The sequence below is a fragment of the Pan paniscus genome, chromosome 14 (assembly GCF_029289425.2).
Source record: "Pan paniscus chromosome 14, NHGRI_mPanPan1-v2.0_pri, whole genome shotgun sequence".
NCBI classification, from domain to species: domain Eukaryota; kingdom Metazoa; phylum Chordata; class Mammalia; order Primates; family Hominidae; genus Pan; species Pan paniscus.
In genome coordinates, this window is record NC_073263.2 from 99,485,849 (window position 1) to 99,505,795 (window position 19,947).

A 19,947-nucleotide genomic window follows, 5' to 3' on the forward strand; every position below is an offset into this window, starting at 1 on the left:
TAAATTTTGGTATCTTATATTTTTGTTTTCATTCATCTGAAAGTATTTTCTGTTGGTTTGTTTGTTTGAGTCTCGCTCTGTCGCCCAGGCTGGAGTGCAGTGGCTCGATCTCAGCTCACTGCAAGCTCCGCCTCCCGGCTTCATGCCATTCTCCTGCCTCAGCCTCCCAAGTAGCTGGGACTACAGGTGCCCACCACCACGCCCGGCTAATTTTTTGTATTTTTAGCAGAGACGGCGTTTCACCATGTTAGCCAGGATGATCTGGATCTCCTGACCTTGTGATCCGCCCACCTCGGCCTCCCAATATGCTGGGATTACAGGCATGAGCCACCGCGCCCAGCTCAAAGTATTTTCTAATTTCTCTTGTGATTTTTTTCAATATAGAGAAGGGGTCTCACTCTGTCTGTCACCCAGGTTGGAATGCAGTGGTGCGATCATTGCTCACTGTAACTTTGAATTCCTGGGCTCAAAGGATCCTCCCACCTCAGCCTTCCAAAGCACTGTGATTAGAGACATGAGGCACCGTGCCAAGCCATCTTGTGATTTCTTCTTTGACGCACTTGTTATTTAGGAGTATGCAGTTTAATCTCTTGTGAATTTCTCAAATTTCCTTTTGTTCTTGATTTCTAATTTTATTCTGTTGTGGTCAGAGAACATACTTTGTTGGTTTCAATCCTTTAAAATTGACTGAAGCTTGTTTTACAGCCTAACATATGGTCTATCCTGGAGAATGTTCCATATTCACTTGAGGAAAATGTTTACTCTGCTGCTTTTGGGTGGAGTGTCTTACACTTGCCTTGTAGGTGTAGTTGGTTTATCTTATTCTTTGTCTTCCATTTATTATTGATCTATCTAGTTATCCTATCCGTTATTGAAAGGTGGGAACAGAAGTCTCAAACTATTTTTGTTGAATTATCTATTTCTCCCTTAATTCTGTCAGGTTTTGCTTTATGTATTTTGGTGCTGTTAGGCACATGTGTTTAAAACTGTTCTATCTTCCTGATTGAATTTTTTATTATAAAAATGTCCTCTTTATCTCTAATGACATTTTTTGTCTTAAAATCTATTTTGTCTAAAATTAAGAGAGCCATTCCACCTGCTTTTGTTTTTTGTCTTTTTGAGATGGAGTCTTGCTCCGTCACCCAGGCTGGAGTGCAGTGGCACCGTCTCGGCTCATTACAGCCTCTGCCTCCCAGGTTCAAACAGTTCTCGTATCTCAGCCTCCCAGGTAACTGAGAGTACAGCCGCCTGCCACTACACCCAGCTAACATTTGTATTTTTAGTAGAGACGGGGTTTCACCATGTTTGCCAGGCTGGTCTTGAACTCCCAACCTCAAGTGATCCACCCACCCTGGCCTCCCAAAGTGCTGGGATTACAGGCGCCTGCCACTACGCCTAGTTAACGTTTGTATTTTTAGTAGAAACGGGTTTTCCCCATGTTGGCCAGGCTGCGTATCTGCTTTTGAATACTGTTTGCATGGTGTGTCTTTTTCTATCCTTTTACTTTCAACCTATTTGTGTTCTAAGAAAAATCATTTAACTTAGAAATGAAATCTTTCTGCTAAGTATATATATATATATATATATATTTTTTTTTTTTTTTTTTTTTTTTTTTTTTTTTGATACGTAGTCTCGCTCTGTCACCCAGGCTGGAGTGCAGTGGCGCGATCTCAGCTCACCGCAAGCTCCGCCTCCCAGGTTCACACCATTCTCCTGCTTCAGCCTCCTGAGTAGCTGGGACTACAGGTGCCCGCCACCACGCCCGGCTAATTTTTTTGTATTTTTAGTAGAGACGGGGTTTTACCATGTTAGCCAGGATGGTCTCCATCTCCTGACCTCGTGATCCGCCTGCCTCGGCCTCCCAAAGTGCTGGGATTACAGGCGTGAGCCACTGCACCCGGCCTCTGCTAAGTATATTTTTATTTCAGGTATTAAAATGCAACAAATGATTTTTAAAAATCCATTTACCACTTTTAAATGAAAACAACATCAAGAAAAGGTATTTTTATTTTCTCCAACTCTTAACCAGTCTTTGATTCAACTGATAAGGATTTATTCTTCAAAATCAGATGTGATTTTTAAGAATATCATCTTCAAAATTAAGTACCATCTAATGGTCCACCATTCTGTTTCTGTCAAATCAGCAGAGGAAAGAAATTCCTAAGGGAACACTGCTCAGAAAGTACTGCAGCATGTCTTCAAATGCCTGAGGATCAAGCTGGAAAACTAGAAGCAACAGAAAACACAATAAGGTAACTGATTTCACCTGGGGAAAAGTCACTTCCTGTTTTGTTTTTTTTAAAAGAGACAAGGTCTCGCCATGTTGCCCAGGCTGGTCTCGAACTCCTGGTCTCAGGCAATCCTCCCACCTCAGCCTCCCAAAGTGCTGGGATTACAGGCGTGAGCCATCACACCCAGCCAAAAGTCACTTCCTAAATGTCAATGTACAAAGTATGTAGGACACCTATGTGTAGCTAGTTGGCTATTTTATTCTCTAGCAAAGCACTGCCCAATCGAAATATAATATGAGCCACAAATACAAATCACATATGCAATTTTAAAATTTCTAGTACCATATTTTTAACAAGTAAAAAAAAGTGAAATTAATATATTTAACAATAGTTTATCAATAAATATAACTAATATATTTTATTTAACACAATATATTAACATTTCTACATGTGACCAATATAAAATTGTTATTCTTAATTTCCTACTAAGTCTTTGAAATTTACTGTGTATTTTACACTTTAAATATATTTCTCAGGCCAGGCTCAGTGGCTCACGCCTGTAATCCCAGCACTTTGGGAGGCCGAGGCGGGTGGATCACGAGATCAGGAGTTCGAGACAAGCCTGGCCAAGATGGTGAAACCCCGTCTCTACTAAAAATACAAAAAAATTAGCCGGGCATGGTGGCGGGCGCCTGTAGTCCCAGCTACTTGGGGGGCTGAGGCAGGAGAATCGCTTGAACCCGGGAGGCAGAGGTTGCAGTGAGCTGAAATCGTGCCACTGCACTCCAGCCTGGGCGACAGAGTGGGACTCCGTCGCAAAAAAAAAGAAAAAAGCATATCTCAGTTCAAACACGCCATATTTCAATTGGTCAACAGTCATAATGGCTAGTGGCTACCATAATGAGCATTGCAACTGTAGCATTGAAAGCCAGAAATAGCCTTTAAATAGCTCCGTGATAATCAAATCAAGCTTGATTTTTTTCTTAACCACAATTATGATGCATTCCTGTAACATGACCACTTATATAATGAGAATATAAAAATGCAATAGTCTAACAGGTAGATGTCCAATCAAAATTAAAGTTACAAATTTTAGAGGTTGCAATCTGTATTAGCAATCACAGCCACTATCTCTTAAGCATTTACTCTGTGCCCGGCACTACTGCCAGGTATTTTAATCAGTAGTAAAAAATACTTCTATTACGCCCATTTCAGAGAAGAAGAAACTGGGCTTGAGACAGGTTACCTTGGGCAAGATCACACAGCATGTAGGTTGTGAAGCTATCATTTGAACTTGCACATTGGCCGGCTCTGGAGCCTCTGCTCCCAGCCTCCCTAAAATGAGTCCCTCCACCTGCAGATATCCACTGAATCTCAAATATAAAACTAAGAAAGGGTGCAAAAGAAAACAATCAAGTCAAAATTTCCCTGCCTGTGTTCCATTCCACAATTTACTGAGGGCCTATTGTGCACAGTGTCCTTCAGGATTGTTAGGGTCCCACTTGCCCCTGGCTGAGGTGCACTGACTGTATGTAACAGACTGCTTCAGAGCAGGAACTTGAAAGTTTTGATAAAAAGCAGTTGAAAAAAATGTGAATATTTCAGCATATTTTCAATAATTTTTCAACCATTCAAACTTTTTTTGCTGGCTCTTATCTAGGCAACAGAAAACATCAGTATTAGAGTCAGAAGTCTTACTTATCAGCCAAGTGTCTATTGAATATCTGTAATCCATTCCATACACTATTTCACTCTGCACAATTGGGAGACTAATAGAAAATATGCAAGTAGATTTTATATAAACACAAATGTGATGCACATGACTATGCATCAGCTGCAGCCTTAAGTGTAATTACTTGTTTAAGGCCAGGCGCGGTGGCTCAAGCCTGTAACCCCAGAACTTTGGGAGGCCGAGGTAGGAGGATCGCTTGAGCCCAGGAGTTCAAGACTGTCCTGGGCAATATAGCAAGACCCCATCTCTAAAAAAACAAACAAAAAGAGTAATTACTTGTTTAAGGTCACATTTAACTCCCAAATGCATCTTACTAATAAAAGAGATAATTATTGAGTATCTACTTATGCAGACACCATACTATGTGAATTTATATATATTATCCTAACTTTCAAAACACTCCTATGAAGAACTATCATTCCAATTTTACAGATGAGAAAACAAAGCCAGCATTCTTTTTCATTGTACCAGGTTAATTATTAACAAAAATAATAATGCCATCAGCTTACATTGGTGTAGTTACAGATTATAACACTTTGATTTATACCATCTAAGTTGACCCTCATAATAAATTGTGATATCAAGAGCATAGCGCTTACAACTACCAAGATAAGGAGTCATAGAGACTCGAGACAACTTAAAACAAAATTAGATTATTCACTTGGGAGAATCTTATGTTATTTGCATTCAGCACTCTGCAAACCAGAAAGGGCAGACAAAACCAAATTCTATCCCAGTTGAGAAAAGCTTTCACAGAGGTCTTACAAGCCTAACTTCTCCAACCTTCTCCCACTTCCAGAACACACTCCCATCAACATGGGAGCCCATAAAACTAAGAGCAGTAGTGGGAGAGATTCTGATGCTCTCTAGTTAAGGAGCCTGGTCTCCTGCAGTATTACAAATAGGTCATGCCCAGGCTGTGCAGTACTTCCTAACAGCAAAAATCCTAAACTACCTAGATTTCAAGTAGCAGTTGAGAGAGACTTTGTTTTCTTTCCCCCAACCTCACCCTTTTCGTAAAGGGTTGCAAATGCTCCAAGCAAATTTGCCTCCAGCACTTAATGGAAGTAGTGCCAAGTCTAATAAACTGCAAGGGAAAGGAGCTGGCCATTCACAAGATAAACCACTAAGTACATTACTTCGGGGCAGTTTTGTTTTTGTTTTTTTATTTTAATGCGGCCAAAGCAAATGGCAGCGAATACGGAGTAAGCAAAACTCAAAGTTTTCTATCCTTGCATTTTTACTTCCAATTATAAGTTAATGCTAGAAGAACTTTTATGATTAATAATATACTTTTTATTATCCCCATTTTATAGATGAGAAATTGAGGCTTAGCGACATTAAGCACTCAAGGTTACACAGCTAGTAAGAGACTAAAGATACAAATCCCCTAGACTCAAGTTCAAGGCTCTTTACCTTCCACCATTTGATCTCCTTGGGAAATAAATAAATCTATACTCCTGCAGGCTGCTTTTATGGAATATCTTAGTTATTTTCTTTTATCTTCTTTTTTTTTTTTTTTTTTTGAGAGGGAGTCTCACTCTGTCACCCATGCTGTAGTGCAGTGGCATGATACTGGCTCACTGCAACCTCTGTCTCCTGGGTTCAAGCGATTCTCCTGCCTTAGCCTCCAGAGTAGCTGGGATTACAGGCATGCGCCACCATACCCAGCTGATTTTTTTTTGTATTTCTAGTAGAGACGGGGTCTCGCCCTGTTGGCCAGGCTGGTCTCAAACTCCTGACCTCAGGGGATCCACCCGCCTCCCAAAGTGCTAGGATTACAGACGTGAGCCACTGCACCCAGCCTCTGAGTTATTTTCTTATAAGAAAATGATACTCTTATAAACAATAAGGACACTGTCTATGGGAAATGGGCTTCTAAGTGCAGTAAACTTCCCAGAAGGCTGAGCATTATAAACTCTTCAAAATGGCAAGCCTGCTACCGAAAATACAGTCCCCACCTAGGAGGTTTTCTGGACACCAGAACCAGTCTCCATTGTCAGGACATCTGCTATCTACCCCAAGTTTACTGGAATTTCTCCCGTTTTGGGTGGCGGGGTGGTCTCTTCATTCATTAACCTTAAAATTCTTCTCCTTCCCTTTTGATTGGATATTTAAAATGTTAAAATAAGGCTGGGCTGTGATTTTGTGTTCTAGCAGTTGATGTCACCACTAATACAAAATTGTTTTGTTTTTAGCCTGCCTGAAATAATCTTAGGTTTACGCTTTGCCTCGTTAAAAAACAAGCTCCTAGCCGGGTGTGGTGGCGGAGGCCTGTAATCCTAGCACTTTGGGAGGCCAAAGTGGGAGGATCGCCCGAGCTCAGGAGTTTGAGACCAGCCTGGGTAACAGGAAGACCCCATCTCTACCAAAACTAGAAACATTAGCCAGGTGTGGTGGCTTGTGCCTGCAGACCAGCTACTTGGAGGGGCTGAGGTGGGAGGATCGCTGGAGCCCAAGAAGTGGCGGCTGCAGTGAGATCACACCACTGCTCTCCAGCCTGGGCAACAGAGTGAGACTCTGTCTCAAAATAATAATAATAACAATAATAATAATAGTAACAAATATCTGCAAACTTGATTGGAATTTCTATTATTTAGTAACTATTAAGCAAATATATGTAACCTACAGACTCATTGCCAATAGAAACACATACCGCAACAGGTGTTAAAAAGTAACTGGAGATCGGGCCATGCCCTAAGCAGCCTCTAGGCAATTTATCATATTTCACTGTTAACCTAGTCATTTGAATGAGTTGTTTTTGTCTGAAATTCTTTTTTTTTTTTTTTGAGACGGAGTCTTGCTCTATCACCCAGGCTGGAGTGCAATGGCACGATCTCGGCTCACTGTTACCTCCGCCTCCCAGGTTCAAGAGATTCTCCTGCCTCAGCCTCCCAAGTAGCTGGGATTACAGGCGCCCACCACCACCACACCTGGCTAATTTTTGTATTTTTAGTAAAGACGGGCTTTCACCATGTTGGCCAGGCTCGTCTCGAACTCCTGACCTCAGGTGATCCGCCCACCTCGGCCCCCACAAAGTGCTGGGATTACAGGCGTGAGCCACCTTGCCCAGCCTGTAATTCTTAAAACCTTAATAACCTTGGCTGATGATGAAACCTCCTCAGAATCCAGACACCCCAACCACCCACAAAAAAAAAAAAAAAAAATCAAAATCAAACAAAAAAAAGCTGCCCCAAAGTAATGTGCATAGTGGTTTGTCTAGAAGAAATAACGTGGCATAAGAATGAAAACTTGTCACATCTAAGAAATATAAATTCAACAAAGATAGGTCTGCAGACCTCCTGTAGAGAACCCATCATTGTCATGGCCCAAAACTTTCTAAGAGAATTTTCTCTAGGAATCAATTAGAATCCTTTAGAAAAAAATCTTGGCTGGCCATCCCAATTGCACGTGGATCCCAGGGCTCAGCCCAGATTCTGAACACAGTGGCCAAGATTTAAAATCGTTCACCAAAGAGCAAATGTTTTGACTTTCAAAGAGCAGAACTGCAGCAGAATAGCCAACAGGAAATTAAATTCCCTAAGTTAAATACTATGTACTGCCAGCAGTGTAGAACTACTCTTCCATCTCACCCAGTATGAAACCTCCTCACTAGAGATGTAGTGTCCCTTTGGGGCAGAAATGAATTGTTTTTGTACCTGGGCGCAGTGGCTCATGCCTGTAATCCTAGCACTTTGGGAGGCCGAGGCGGGGGGAGGGCGGGGGGGGCTGGTATCGCCTGAGGTCAGGAGTTCGAGACCAACTGGGCCAACTTGGTGAAACCCCGTTTCTACTAAAAATACAAAAAAGTTAGCTGGGCATGGTGGAACATGCCTGTAATCCCAGCTACTTGGGAGGCTGAGGCATGAGAATTGTTTGAACCCGGGAGGCAGAGGTTGCACTAAACCGAGATCGCGCCACTGCACTCCAGCCTAGGCGACAGAGCAAGGCTTCCACTGACACCCTTAGCCCAATGTATTGGATACAACAGGGTCTCAACAGAAGTACCCTCTGATTTGTACACCGCTCTCTGCCTTTGGCAGCCCCAGGAGTTAAAGAACATCGCGTGTATTATCTGCGCATTAGAATGCTGAAATTGAAATTACGCCTCTAGGTTCCTAGACTGAGATTGAGATAATCAGCCCTGTAAACCAGGGCTCCTTTAGGAAGAAAGGTGTCTCTCTTGACGTTCCCCAATCATTGCGAGAACACAATCCCTAAACAAGGGATTCAAGGGAACAGTCACAGATCCTGGGGTGGGGGCATGTTTGCTACGTGTACATCCGAAGACGACCGCGGGCTGGGGACGGGCGGCCTGGCGGGACAGCCCCGGGCTGAGTAACCCCTCTTCCGGGCAAGCCCCAGGCGTGAGTCACTGGCGAGCGCGACGGGAGGAAGGGGCGCCCTGAGTCCACAGCCCTGGGGGAGGTCGGAGGGTCTGAAAGCGAGAAGTCCGTGAGTGGAAGGTACGTAGAAAGTGGGTCTAAAGGGACTGCCTTCCTGGGGGTGGGTGAAGGGCTGGATCCCAGGGAGCGAGGGACCAAAGGGGTGGGCCTGCTCCAGCGGCCACGGGGAGGGGCCGGGGGTCGCGAGAAGGAGGCCGACCAGCCCGCGGCGCCGAAATCTCCCGCGCTCAGCGGCTGGCCCCTCCTCCCGGGCCAGGCCTCAGGCCCCTTGCCGCGGCCGGGCCCGCCGGCCGGCTCCTCCCGCTGTCCCCGCGACGCAGCCCTGGCCCCAGCCCAGGCCTCGACCTCGACCTCGACCCCGACCCCGACCCCGATCCCAGCCCTGGCCCGGCTGCGAAGCCGCCAGCCTACCCAACCCGCGCACAGCCGGCGGCCCCCGATGCGCGGCCACTGACGGCACCGCAGGGTGCGTGGCCAATCAGCGCGGCCCCCGAGGAGGCGTCCTCGGCCCCGCCCCCCTGCGCCCAAGGCCAGTGAGGCGCCGGCGCCGGCGGCCGCGGCGGGGTGAGAGGCCGCGAGGCCCCGCCCCGTCCTCCCCTTTCCCCTTTGCCCCGCCCTTCCCGCCCGGCCCCCCCCCAAGCCCCGCGCCGCCGCTGGTGCCGGTCCCCGCGCTGGGCCCGCCCCCGCCCCTCCCGCGGCCCGCGAGCGCGCCTCACGGCTCCTGTCTCCCCTCCCTCCTTCTCTCTCACGCCTAGCGCAATGGCGGCGGCCGCGGCGGAGCAGCAACAGTTCTACCTGCTCCTGGGAAACCTGCTCAGCCCCGACAATGTGGTCCGGAAACAGGCAGAGGTAACCGAGTTCGCCGCCCCAGTCTCCGCGCCCTGGCCGGCGCGCCGACCCTTTACCGACGCCAGCCGCACCGGGCCTCGGCCGGTCCGCGGCGACCGCGCCGGCTGGGCCCGGCGGGCGGCGGCCGCGCAGCCCACGTGTGAGGCGGCCCGCGGCTCCCGGTCGTGCCCCCGGGCTTTTCCGGCCATTGCTGCCGCGGCGCCTGGCACCAGTTACCTCCCCGCCGCCGCTCGCACCCACGTGCGGCCGCTCCCGACGCGCAGCCCCCGTCCAGGTGTGGGGTGCCGGGCGGGCCCTGGGCCCCAACTTCGCTGGCCACCCCCCTTCCCAGCTCCCCGCTTGCCCCTTTCCCGCTTTCTCCCAGCGGGAGCCCCCACCGCCCTTCCAGCCGCTGTCTCCACCCAGCCTAGCGCTGTGGGTCTCCCAAACCCTGGCTGCTACCTGACCCGTCACGCCCGCTTCTACCCCCTGCTCATCTCCCACACCGTCTGTCCCTCTCTTTTTAAATATGTGCCCTGCCTTGTCCCTACTGCCTTTTTCCATTTAGTTCTTTCTCATTCTAGTTCCTAACATCAGAAGCCAGATTTCCCTACCCCCTCCCACCTCCAGTTTTGTGAAGTTGCCTTTAGGGTTTCTTTCTATGCAGTTTCCACCTTACTCTGGGCTTATAATACACTTACTCTGCTCTTCAGACAAATTTTCTTTGCTCTCTAGAGAATCGTGGGATAAATGGGATGTAGTGGGACTTCCGTTGTTTAACTGGGCCAGTACCATATGTTTAAGTCGTCAACTTCATTAAATCTAACCGTAATCTCTTTTTTTCAAACCACCTCTTGTTCCTGGCCTCCAAAATGTGGAGAGACTTTCAAGTGACAGTATTTTAAATATATCTGTAAGCTCATTTACCAAGTTCACTAGAAGACTGATGTTACATTTTCAGCGTTGAGACCACGATTCTTGTGGGATACTTCCAGGGGAGGGAGAAACTTTCCAGTTTCTTAGCTGACCGCCAAACTTGGTTATATATGGGGTTTTTGCAACCATGCGATTGTAGAGTTTCATAAGATTAAGTGAAGGATGTTCAGCCGGATATTTTTAAATAACAAAAATTAATTTTACATATAGCCAATGAAATTGACTGCAAGTCCTCTTCTGAACTCAGGCCTGAAGACTTTTCCAGGTGTCTTTGAAACGACGGTGGTAATCGTTGTTTTGAATAGATGGTGGATATGCTGGTTACACTTAGGGGTTTTATATTAAGTGAAGTAAACACACCCAAAATTCGGTTCTATGTGAAAAGGCATTTTCTACTATTCACTTCATTAAGTTTTTATTTATTATACATGTAATACATGTTCAGGGTAAAAATTCAAACAGTGAATCGTTTCTTATCCCGTTTCCCAAAGGTGACCGCTTGTAAGTGTCTCTTGAATCTTCCCTGAAAATTTAACATACACATTCATTTTTTACTTAATGGGCTTATAATACTATTTACACTATTTTGCAACTTGAATTTTTCACTCTATATTTCACATTGCCTCATAAGTGAGGTTTTGGTCAGCTATAGATTATACATCATATGGATAGATATTTATATAAGCAACCCTCCATGAAATGGATATTGCGGTTTCCAGTGACCTGCTCTTTTAAAAATAGTACTATGCACAGGAGTACATGTATACCTATCTTTGCATACTTTGCCAGGTTTGCTTGTAGAATACTGAAAAGTAGCATTTGTTCCTAGAAGTGATATGCATGTATTGCACCAGTTTGCCTTGGGGATATGATGATGCTTTAAAAAAAAAAAAATTAATGCTTTCTGGTAACTCTTGAGATAATTTTTCGCCAAAATAACTTTTTAATCCCAGCATGAAAATAGTAGAAATTTTCATGTGTTACAAAGCAGAACAGCATTGTAATTAGTAAGCTAGTTTAATTCTCTCTGTTCCCTCCAGTTGCTTAAGTCTCTATTGTCAAGCCTAGTGGGGAATCTCTCTTCTATTGAACTAAATACCAGTGTCTGGTTTAGCTTGAATTCCAATTGGTGCCTGTTGTAAATCTTTTATCACTTACATCACTTTGGGGATAGTTATCAGCATTCAGCACATTTTCTCATAAAGAACAATTGGAAATAAGTACTGTTATTCTCTTAGTCTCTTTATTCCTAGTGAAAACATTCAGATACTAGGTTTTTACTTTCTTTGTATATCCTGAGAATATATTAATATGTAAACTAAGTACTGTGATACAGAATTTTCTAATTTGACCCCCAAAAAAGTAAATGTTAAGAGAAGCTCTCTGGTGCCATAGAATGCCCCTTTCTTTTTTGCCTAATGAAATAAGCGTTTTATAAGAAATCAAATGAAATAAAATTAGCATTAAGTCTGATACAGCAAATATAGAAATATTTTCTATGAACTGAAAAATTGGCCAGGGCTCAGTAAATATCTTTGTAATTTACTCATTCAAAATAAAAATACTTAGTCGACACATAAATACCAAACTGTTGACTAAGGTGACTTCTTTTGTATTCAAATATGGTTATATATTTGGTTGAAATCATTGAAGAGACATCAAAACTCTAAAATGTTAAAACTTTTTTCGTCGTATACGCCATTTAGTAGGCTTTATAGTTTATTTCTATTTTTTTTTTTTAAATCTGTAAGGATATTTCTCTTTAACTTTATAGAAAATGTTTCTCATTTGAAGAAACGTATGTGAATGTCCCTGAGTCTCAGAATACAATAACGTGAATAAACCATTGAATAAATAGTTGACAAGTAGTGCAAAGTACAGTATTCATGGTATTTATCACTAGACATTTTTATATGACATAAGCTTAAGTATGTATTAATCATATGCATGGATTTTATTTTCTTACTAAGGTTCTCCATACAGAATTCGTTCCTCATTGACTCTAATAGAGAATTTCATTGAGTGTTTTTTGTAGAGACAGGGTCTTGCTGTGTTGCCCAGGCTGGTCTTGAACTCCTGGCCTCAAGTGATCCTCCCATCTCCCAAAGTGTTGGAATTACAGGCATGAGCCACCACACCCAGCCCATTGTTGAGATTTCAGTAGACAGAGGATAACATTGAAAAATATACCTGATTGTTGAGGAACCAGGGTGTTAATAGATAAAAGTCATGTGTCCCCTCTTTTACTTTTCCTCATACAAGGTAGGCTCACTATAAATATTTATGGAATGAGATGAGTACATATGAGCATTTCTTCTTCGTGGGCAGGGAAGAGGCGGAGGAGAAGTCTTTGCATTGTGTAAATTGTATAAGGTGGAATCAAATCAAATTGAAATTTTGTTTGCCACAACTGGTAACATTCACTGAACCTAACTGGACTAGTGCTAGGAATAGTATTAGAAACAGTCTTTATAATTCTCATACGCTAATATGCTGCGTACTTAGATACAAAGATAAAGAGTTACCATCCCTGTCTGTGTGGAACTTAGACTGTTTAACCATTATCCTTGACCATTGTGATGGTATTGATGTAATACTATATTTGGATTACCACAGTGGAACATATCACATGGAGAGAACCCTCTCAACAGACATCATCTGTCACTCGTACTAAACTCTCCCACCATTGGCTTCTAATTCATTATGGAGTAGAGTTTAATATTTGACCCAATGTTAAGTTGGGTCAATTGTTAAGTCTACTAGAGTTAGCATAGTCACACCAACAGTTCCGCCTGGGCAAGAGTAGGGAGCCTCAGGATTTATATTAGGTTTTCTGACAGTGATAGCCTAGTAGAGAAGTTTATGGCTGGGCGCGGTGGCTCATGACTGTAATCCCAGCACTTTGGGAGGCCGAGGCAGGTGGATCACGAGGTCGGGAGTTCAAGACCATCCTGGCCAAGATGGTGAAATCCCATCTCTACTAAAAATAAAAAATTAGCCGGGCGCGGTGGCAGGCGCCTGTAATCCCAGCTACTGAGGAGGCTGAGGCAGGAGAATCTCTTGAACCTGGGCAGCAGAGATTGCAGTGAGCCGAGATCGCACCACTGCGCTCTAGCCTGGGCGACAGAGTGAGACTCCATCTCAAAAAAAAAAAAAAAGTTTTTGCAAAAACTTGATTTAGACCACTGAAAATTTAAGTGTTAAACATTGATCACATTACCAGTGTTTAAGTGGCTAAGCTGGGTGCTTTTTATTGTATAGTGAGATACTTTTTAAATGAAAACATACTGCTGGTATAAGGAGTTGCTTTGGTAAATATTAAGTGAAAAGTCTCAAAGGTACATAACCATTTTTGCATTCAGCTTGTGAATATCTTTACATAAATTATCTCTTCTGGATAAATAAATTCAAACCATCTTCTCTCCTCGGCTGTGAATACTTTTTGGCACAGTTTTCAGCATTGTTAAGATCCTGTGTGCTTTTTACTAGAATGGGAACTTGAGGTTATCAGAAGATCTTGAATTCTCCTTTCCCCCAAAATCTGTTCTTCCCCAGACAGATATGTTTGAAAAGTTTGAAAACTGTGTAGCACTGCATAAATAGAACTGGTTGTTTAATGAAGTGAAACAGAGCTTTCAGTACCAGAGAGATTTTGAATATGGTTGGCCTTAGAGGACCAGAGTTCTGTCTGCTATTCATTGTCTATGATCTTAGGCAAGTCATTAACTTATAAGCCTTTATTTCCTTATCTGTTAATATCTCATGGATGCCATGGGGCACTTAGTAAAAGGTTTAAGCTACATGTGGATTCAAAATAGCCTTGTTTTTCCTCCCTTGTCACTTTGTTCCAGAGAAGCCACGTATAGAGGTATGGTAGCAATGAGAGCAGGTAAGCTCTAAAGAAATCAATGTTACCCACATTAGACTCAACTCTAAATTGCTAGATAAGAATGGATTATCTATTTACTAAGAGGCTTCTTAGAGTAAGCAATTCCAAGTGTACTTAAATTGATTTCTTTTCCACAGTGAACAAATACCATCAGAATTCTTGCATATGAATCTGCACTTCTCTGGGCAGCATATAGTTGGTTCTTGTTTTTTAATCTGTTCTGATCATCTGTCTTTTAATTGGTGTCAACTTTTTATTGTTAACCAATTTGTTGTGATTTTACATTATTAGCAGAGGATAGAGGGTCCTGAGTCACAAACCTCTTGCTAATAGATCTACAAAAGACGATAAAGCCTCCTGGCCGAATTTATCCTGACCACATTCATTTATCTATGTAGTAAGGTTTTAGTATGATCCTTGCTTGGAAGAAAATGTAGCATAAAGGATTTGAATACTTTGTTTCTCTGACTTACTTCCAGGTGTGTGTCTGGTGGTTCTAAGCAGTGGTAATTTGAACCAGTTGTACATCATCCAGTCTAAAAATGTTAACGAAACAGTTTCTCATGATGTAAGGTGATTTTAAGTGAGCCCTAAAGTTTGCAGCACAATGGCTTAAGTCACATTTGGCAATTTTTTGGCCCTCTTAGGCCTTGAGTTTTGTTAACCAGGGAGCATAAGTTGGGAAAACATGCACACACATTAGAAACATTTGTTTAAGAGATATATGTAGAAAGGAATTTGATAAGTAACCCTTTGGACATCTCTTCCCTAACGTATCTGAAGTGTATTTCATGTCACAGAAGGTGTTAACACCAGACCTAGATTAAATAATTTCTCATGCATCCTTCCCACTGTTTATTTCTTTCACTGGTTTACTCATGAAGTTTCCTAACATTCTTTCCTAACCATTTTTTTTTTCCATGCAGGAAACCTATGAGAATATCCCAGGCCAGTCAAAGATCACATTCCTCTTACAAGCCATCAGAAATACAACAGCTGCTGAAGAGGTACTACCTTAATATTTGTGACTATTACATTCTTAGAAAATAAGTTATTAGATGATGATCATAGTAGAAATTAGAGAAATGAGAATTGTGATTAACCACATAGACTTTACTAGAACTTTGTACTTATTATTTGCTAAAAGCTACTTAGGAGTTATAATGTAATTTTTTGAAGTACTTTGTATTAAGAATGAGAATTGCCTTTTTTCCGCATAAGATAATGTGTCCAGGGTAGATGAAGGTTAATGGTTTTATAAGTAATTGCATAAGAATTATTAAATTAAAGTGATTTGATTTGATTGATTGATTTTGAGATGGAGTTTCACTCTGTTGCCCAGGCTTGAGTGCACTGGCACCATCTCGGCCCACTGCAACCTCTGCCTCCTGGGTTCAAGCAATTCTCCTGCCTCAGCCTCCCGAGTAACTGGGATTACAGGCATGCGCCACCACACCTGGCTAATTTTTGTATTTTTAGTAGAGATGGGGTTTTGCCATGTTGGCCAGGCTGGTCTCGAACTCCTGACCTCAAGTGATCCACCCCCTTCAGCCTCCGAAAGTGCTGGGATTACAGGCATGAGCCGCCACGCCCAGCCTAATTTAAGTGCTTTTTGCAGCTAAAAGTTTTCTTTCCTTGAAACAATTTATTCTAAAGAAGTAAATTAGTTCAGTGTTTTGATGTGTTATCAATGTTTTGAAAAAATATTTTTTTCCCATCTTTAAAAATTTATGCTTATAACCATCTCTGGATGAAATGTATGTACTAAAGATATACTTAGGAACAGAGACATTTTCTAGAATATTTTATTAGAATCATGGTTTTTAGCTAATTACCTAGTTCCTATACCAAATTCAAATTTGTTTTAATTTTAAGAATTACTTTTCCCTGTGGTAAAAACAAGGCTATTTCCTAGGATTTTATAGTTTCCTACTACTGATTGAGGCATTTTGTAGCTAATTCCACCCCCCCCCACCGTCCCCCCGATTATAAGTTAATATCCTCATAAACATTGAATGCCATTGAATATCTGTTTACTTTAGAAAAGGTATAAAAATACCCAAGTCTAGAAAACTATTCTACCTACAAAACATTACATTTAGAGTTTGTAGTGTAAGACTTTTTTTGCTAGCAAACTGTATATAAAATGCTTATCCTTGATGGAAATAAGTCACACTAAACTTTTACATTATGTTTCACCTGACTTCTTCCAGTCAGTCAGTTTTCTCTAAGCAGATGAAGTCAGTCAGTTTAGACTAGCAACTTCATGTTCTCTCAACCACTTTAAAAGCCATATAAAAGTATCCCAATTTTTTTTTTTCTAGATGAAAAGAGGTACTTCTTTGCTTTTGTAACCTATTCTTTTCTGTAACTCAAAATGGATGTCAAATATGAAGAACCCTATATAGGGTAACTTCTATCACTAAAAACAGATGACTGTTTTAATTCTTGAAGATTAGTGCAAGTTAGTAAACAAATTTTAAAGCCAAGAATACTGAATTTTTTTTAATAACTTGTATTAAGCCTTATTTAAATCTTAACTAGATTTAAGAATTAGATGATTGTTATGAATTAGTGACAGCATCTTGATTGTGGCTTTATAGTTTTTGGTATATGTGTGAGAAGAATTGCACATGAGTTTTAACCACTTTTATAAGAATTGTAACCATTTGGAATTCTTTCTAGAACATGTTAAATATTTGTAAAGGTTTCTACCTACCATAAATGTTTCAGTAAAAAGATTTCTCGGTGAAAAGTAATGGAGGAAAAAAATAGCCAATTTTATTTGTGTAGCTTAACATTTTTTGTTGGTCAAATTCCCAAAGTAATTATAGTGATAATGAGTAACATCAGCTTGGGGAAATCGAGAGCAGGAAAGATTAGGTTCAATATTCCCAATAGTTTATTGGCTTGATTTGATAAAATTTTAGAATGGCATTTGTCTTAGCTTTTCTTTTGATAATCTCAAGAAATGTTATACAGAAAATGCCAAACTTAATTACACAGATTTGAAAATGAAAATCCAAGAATACACATGTTGAGATGGATTAGCACTTTTTAGGTATTGGGAACTCGTAATGTTTGTTTGCATGAAAGAAGCATTTTATCTAAGATGCTAATGAAAGGGCGGTTTTGTAACAAGTTAGGTCAGGCTGGGAGCCTAAGGTTGGGTGGGAAAGGCGCTTGATATTCTAGAATGAGACCAGACAGAGAGGTAGGAAAAGAGCATTCATTATAGGGTTTACAATTTAAGATTTGTTTTTCTCCCAAATAATGTGTTAAAAACAGGGATTAAAGACAGGTTTATCATTGCTAAAATATGTGTTCCTAATTGAATTGTAATGTGATTAGAAGTTCTCCTCACCTTAAGTACAAATGGCTTATTTTGTGGCACTAACAAAATAAGTCTGTATAATAGACTAATGTAATTAGAAAGAGTTATATATTTACTTCTTTAGAAAATTAGGCGCTTTTGAAATATAAAAATACAACAGTGAAATACATCAATGGCAGAGTGAATCTAGTTATTAACAATGTTATCTGTTTATAGGCTAGACAAATGGCCGCCGTTCTTCTAAGACGTCTCTTGTCCTCTGCATTTGATGAAGTCTATCCAGCACTTCCCTCTGATGTTCAGACTGCCATCAAGAGTGAGCTACTCATGATTATTCAGATGGAAACACAATCTAGCATGAGGAAAAAAGTTTGTGATATTGCGGCAGAGCTGGCCAGGAATTTAATAGGTGTGTATGCAGGTGCACTCATGTTACCAAGAACATGGGTATATCCTTCCTTTTTTTTTTTTTTAATGGAATCTTTTAGAGTAAGATTCATAAGTACCTGAGTACCATTTATTCTGTTTAAAATGAATGTGCTTATGGATTTTGCATTTAGAGCCAGAAATTACAGATAGATGTTTGTGAAATCCAGTCATAGGACTCACCTGTTGGTATTCAAAATACCCATGTGAGGCTAGGCACAGTGGCTCACACCTGTAATCTCAGCACTTTAGGAGGCCGAGGTGGGCACATCGCTTGAGTCTAGCAGTTCAGGACGAACCTGGGCAACATGGCAAAACCCCGTTTCTACAAAAAATTAGTGGGCGTGATGGTGTGCACCTGTAGTCCCAGTTACTTGGGAGGCTGAAATGGGAGAATCACCTGAGCCCCAGAAGCTGGAGACTGCAGTAAGCGGTGATCACGCTACTGCACTCCAGCCTGGGCAACAAAGCAAGACTATGTCTCAAAAAAAGGAAAAAAAAAATCCATGTGGAAAAGTAATTTTGTAATTTGCTTGAAAATTGGCAGTTACATTTTCTCCTAAATCTATAATGTTTTAGAAGCACAGGCTAATTAATGGTATAACCTACTTTGTACATTAAACTTGCCAGTTGAACTAAAAATCAGTGACTCCAGTGCTTTTGCTGTTGTATATGTGTGGTGACAAATATATACATACACTGTTACGTAGCTATACTATGTATTTTTTTTTATTTTTTTTTGAGACGGAGTTTCGCTCTTATTGCCTAGGCTGGAGTGCAGTGGTGCGATCTTGGCTCACCGCAACCTCCGCCTCCCAGGTTCAAGTGATTTTCCTGCCTCAGCATACCAAGTATCTGGAATTACAGGCACGCGCCACCACACCCAGCTAATTTTTTTTGTATTTTTAGGGTTTCTCCATGTTGGTCAGGCTGGTCTGGAACTCCTGGCCTCAGGTGATCTGCCCATCTCGGCCTCCCAAAGTGATGGGATTACAGGCATGAGCCACTGCGCCTGGCCTACTATGTACATTTTTAATGCCCAAAAAATATTTTTTTAAGTGAGGTAAAAGGCAAACATCATAAAAAAATGCATTTTACTAAAGGTAAACATCCTTTTTAGTCAACTAAAAATAATAGTAATGTAATTGAACATGCTACTTTTTTATCTTGCTGCAAAAAGCTTTATTTCCATTTGGTCTAGTGCCTGGGAGAGGGCTCCAGCTTGGTTAAAAAGCTACCTAATGGCTGGAGGGAGAGGGTCAGGCAGAAGCCCTGATACCTTGAGGGGGACCCTCAGAGGTCACTGGGCTTTTAGTGTTGTTTGATGATGAGCCTTTTGAAGAGACACTTGCCCAGCTCAACATAGGAGCCAACTAGCCTGCGGAGGTTGGTCACGTGGTCACCCATCTTAATGAGTTTCACTTCCTCATCTAGGAAGTGGCTCTCCAAGAAGTCACAGAGATGGGGATCTGTGCAGGCAGAACCCAGGGCATGAAGATCCAACAGGGCCTGGTTCCTGGTACAAGTTCTTCTCCAGGGCCATGACAGCTTCCATGGTGTCTTGGGTTTTGTCCCACTCATTTTCATACTTCCTGCTCGTAGAAGAGAGTGTGGCCACCACTTTTTTTTTTTTTTTTTAGACAGGGATTTATAAGTGTGGTTGTAAGCGCAGCTTGTTTAGATGGCATTTTTAATAGTTGAAATGAAGATCAAGGTTACATGGGAGATTACTATTGATTGAGCATACTACATTATGACACTAATTTTAAAATCTCATCAACCAGTAATACAGTAAGTCCTTGTTCAATTCAGCTAGCAGATTGTATCCTATGTCAACCATTTCTTAGAAACTAATGGGGAATGTGTCAATTCTTTATATTTTAGATGAGTTCAAATTAATTTTTTTAGACAGTTTTGTTCTGTTGCCCAGGCTTGAGTACAGTGGTGTGATCATGGCTTACCGCAGCCTCCACCTCCCAAGTTCAGGTGATTCTCCTGCCTCAGCCTCCCACACGCCCAGCTAATTTTTGTATTTTTTTAGTAGAGATGGAGCCAACTGGGTTTCACCCTGTTTGCCAGCCTGGTCTCAAATGCCTGACCTCAAATGGTCTGCCTACCTTGGCCTCCCAAAGTGCTGAGATTAGAGGCATGAGCCACAGCGCCCA

General features: G+C 42.0%; 1 protein-coding gene across 7 annotated transcripts in view; it reads left to right on the forward strand.

The window, feature by feature from the left end:
- IPO5 (importin 5) overlaps window positions 1-19,947 on the forward strand; it is a 69,362-nt gene that overhangs the window by 14,177 nt on the left and 35,238 nt on the right. For 4 of the 7 annotated variants that reach the window (XM_034936872.3, XM_055096919.2, XM_055096922.2 and 1 more), the window contains 4 exons: window positions 2,145-2,252; window positions 9,125-9,218; window positions 14,949-15,029; window positions 17,573-17,765. In XM_034936872.3, coding sequence (XP_034792763.3) covers window positions 2,203-2,252; window positions 9,125-9,218; window positions 14,949-15,029; window positions 17,573-17,765 — 418 coding nt within the window. In that variant the 5' untranslated portion in view covers window positions 2,145-2,202. Of the gene's footprint in view, window positions 1-2,144; window positions 2,253-8,276; window positions 8,430-9,124; window positions 9,219-14,948; window positions 15,030-17,572; window positions 17,766-19,947 lie in introns of those variants that run through there. The other 3 variants (XM_055096918.2, XM_055096921.2, XM_034936873.3) reach the window with 2 other exon arrangements.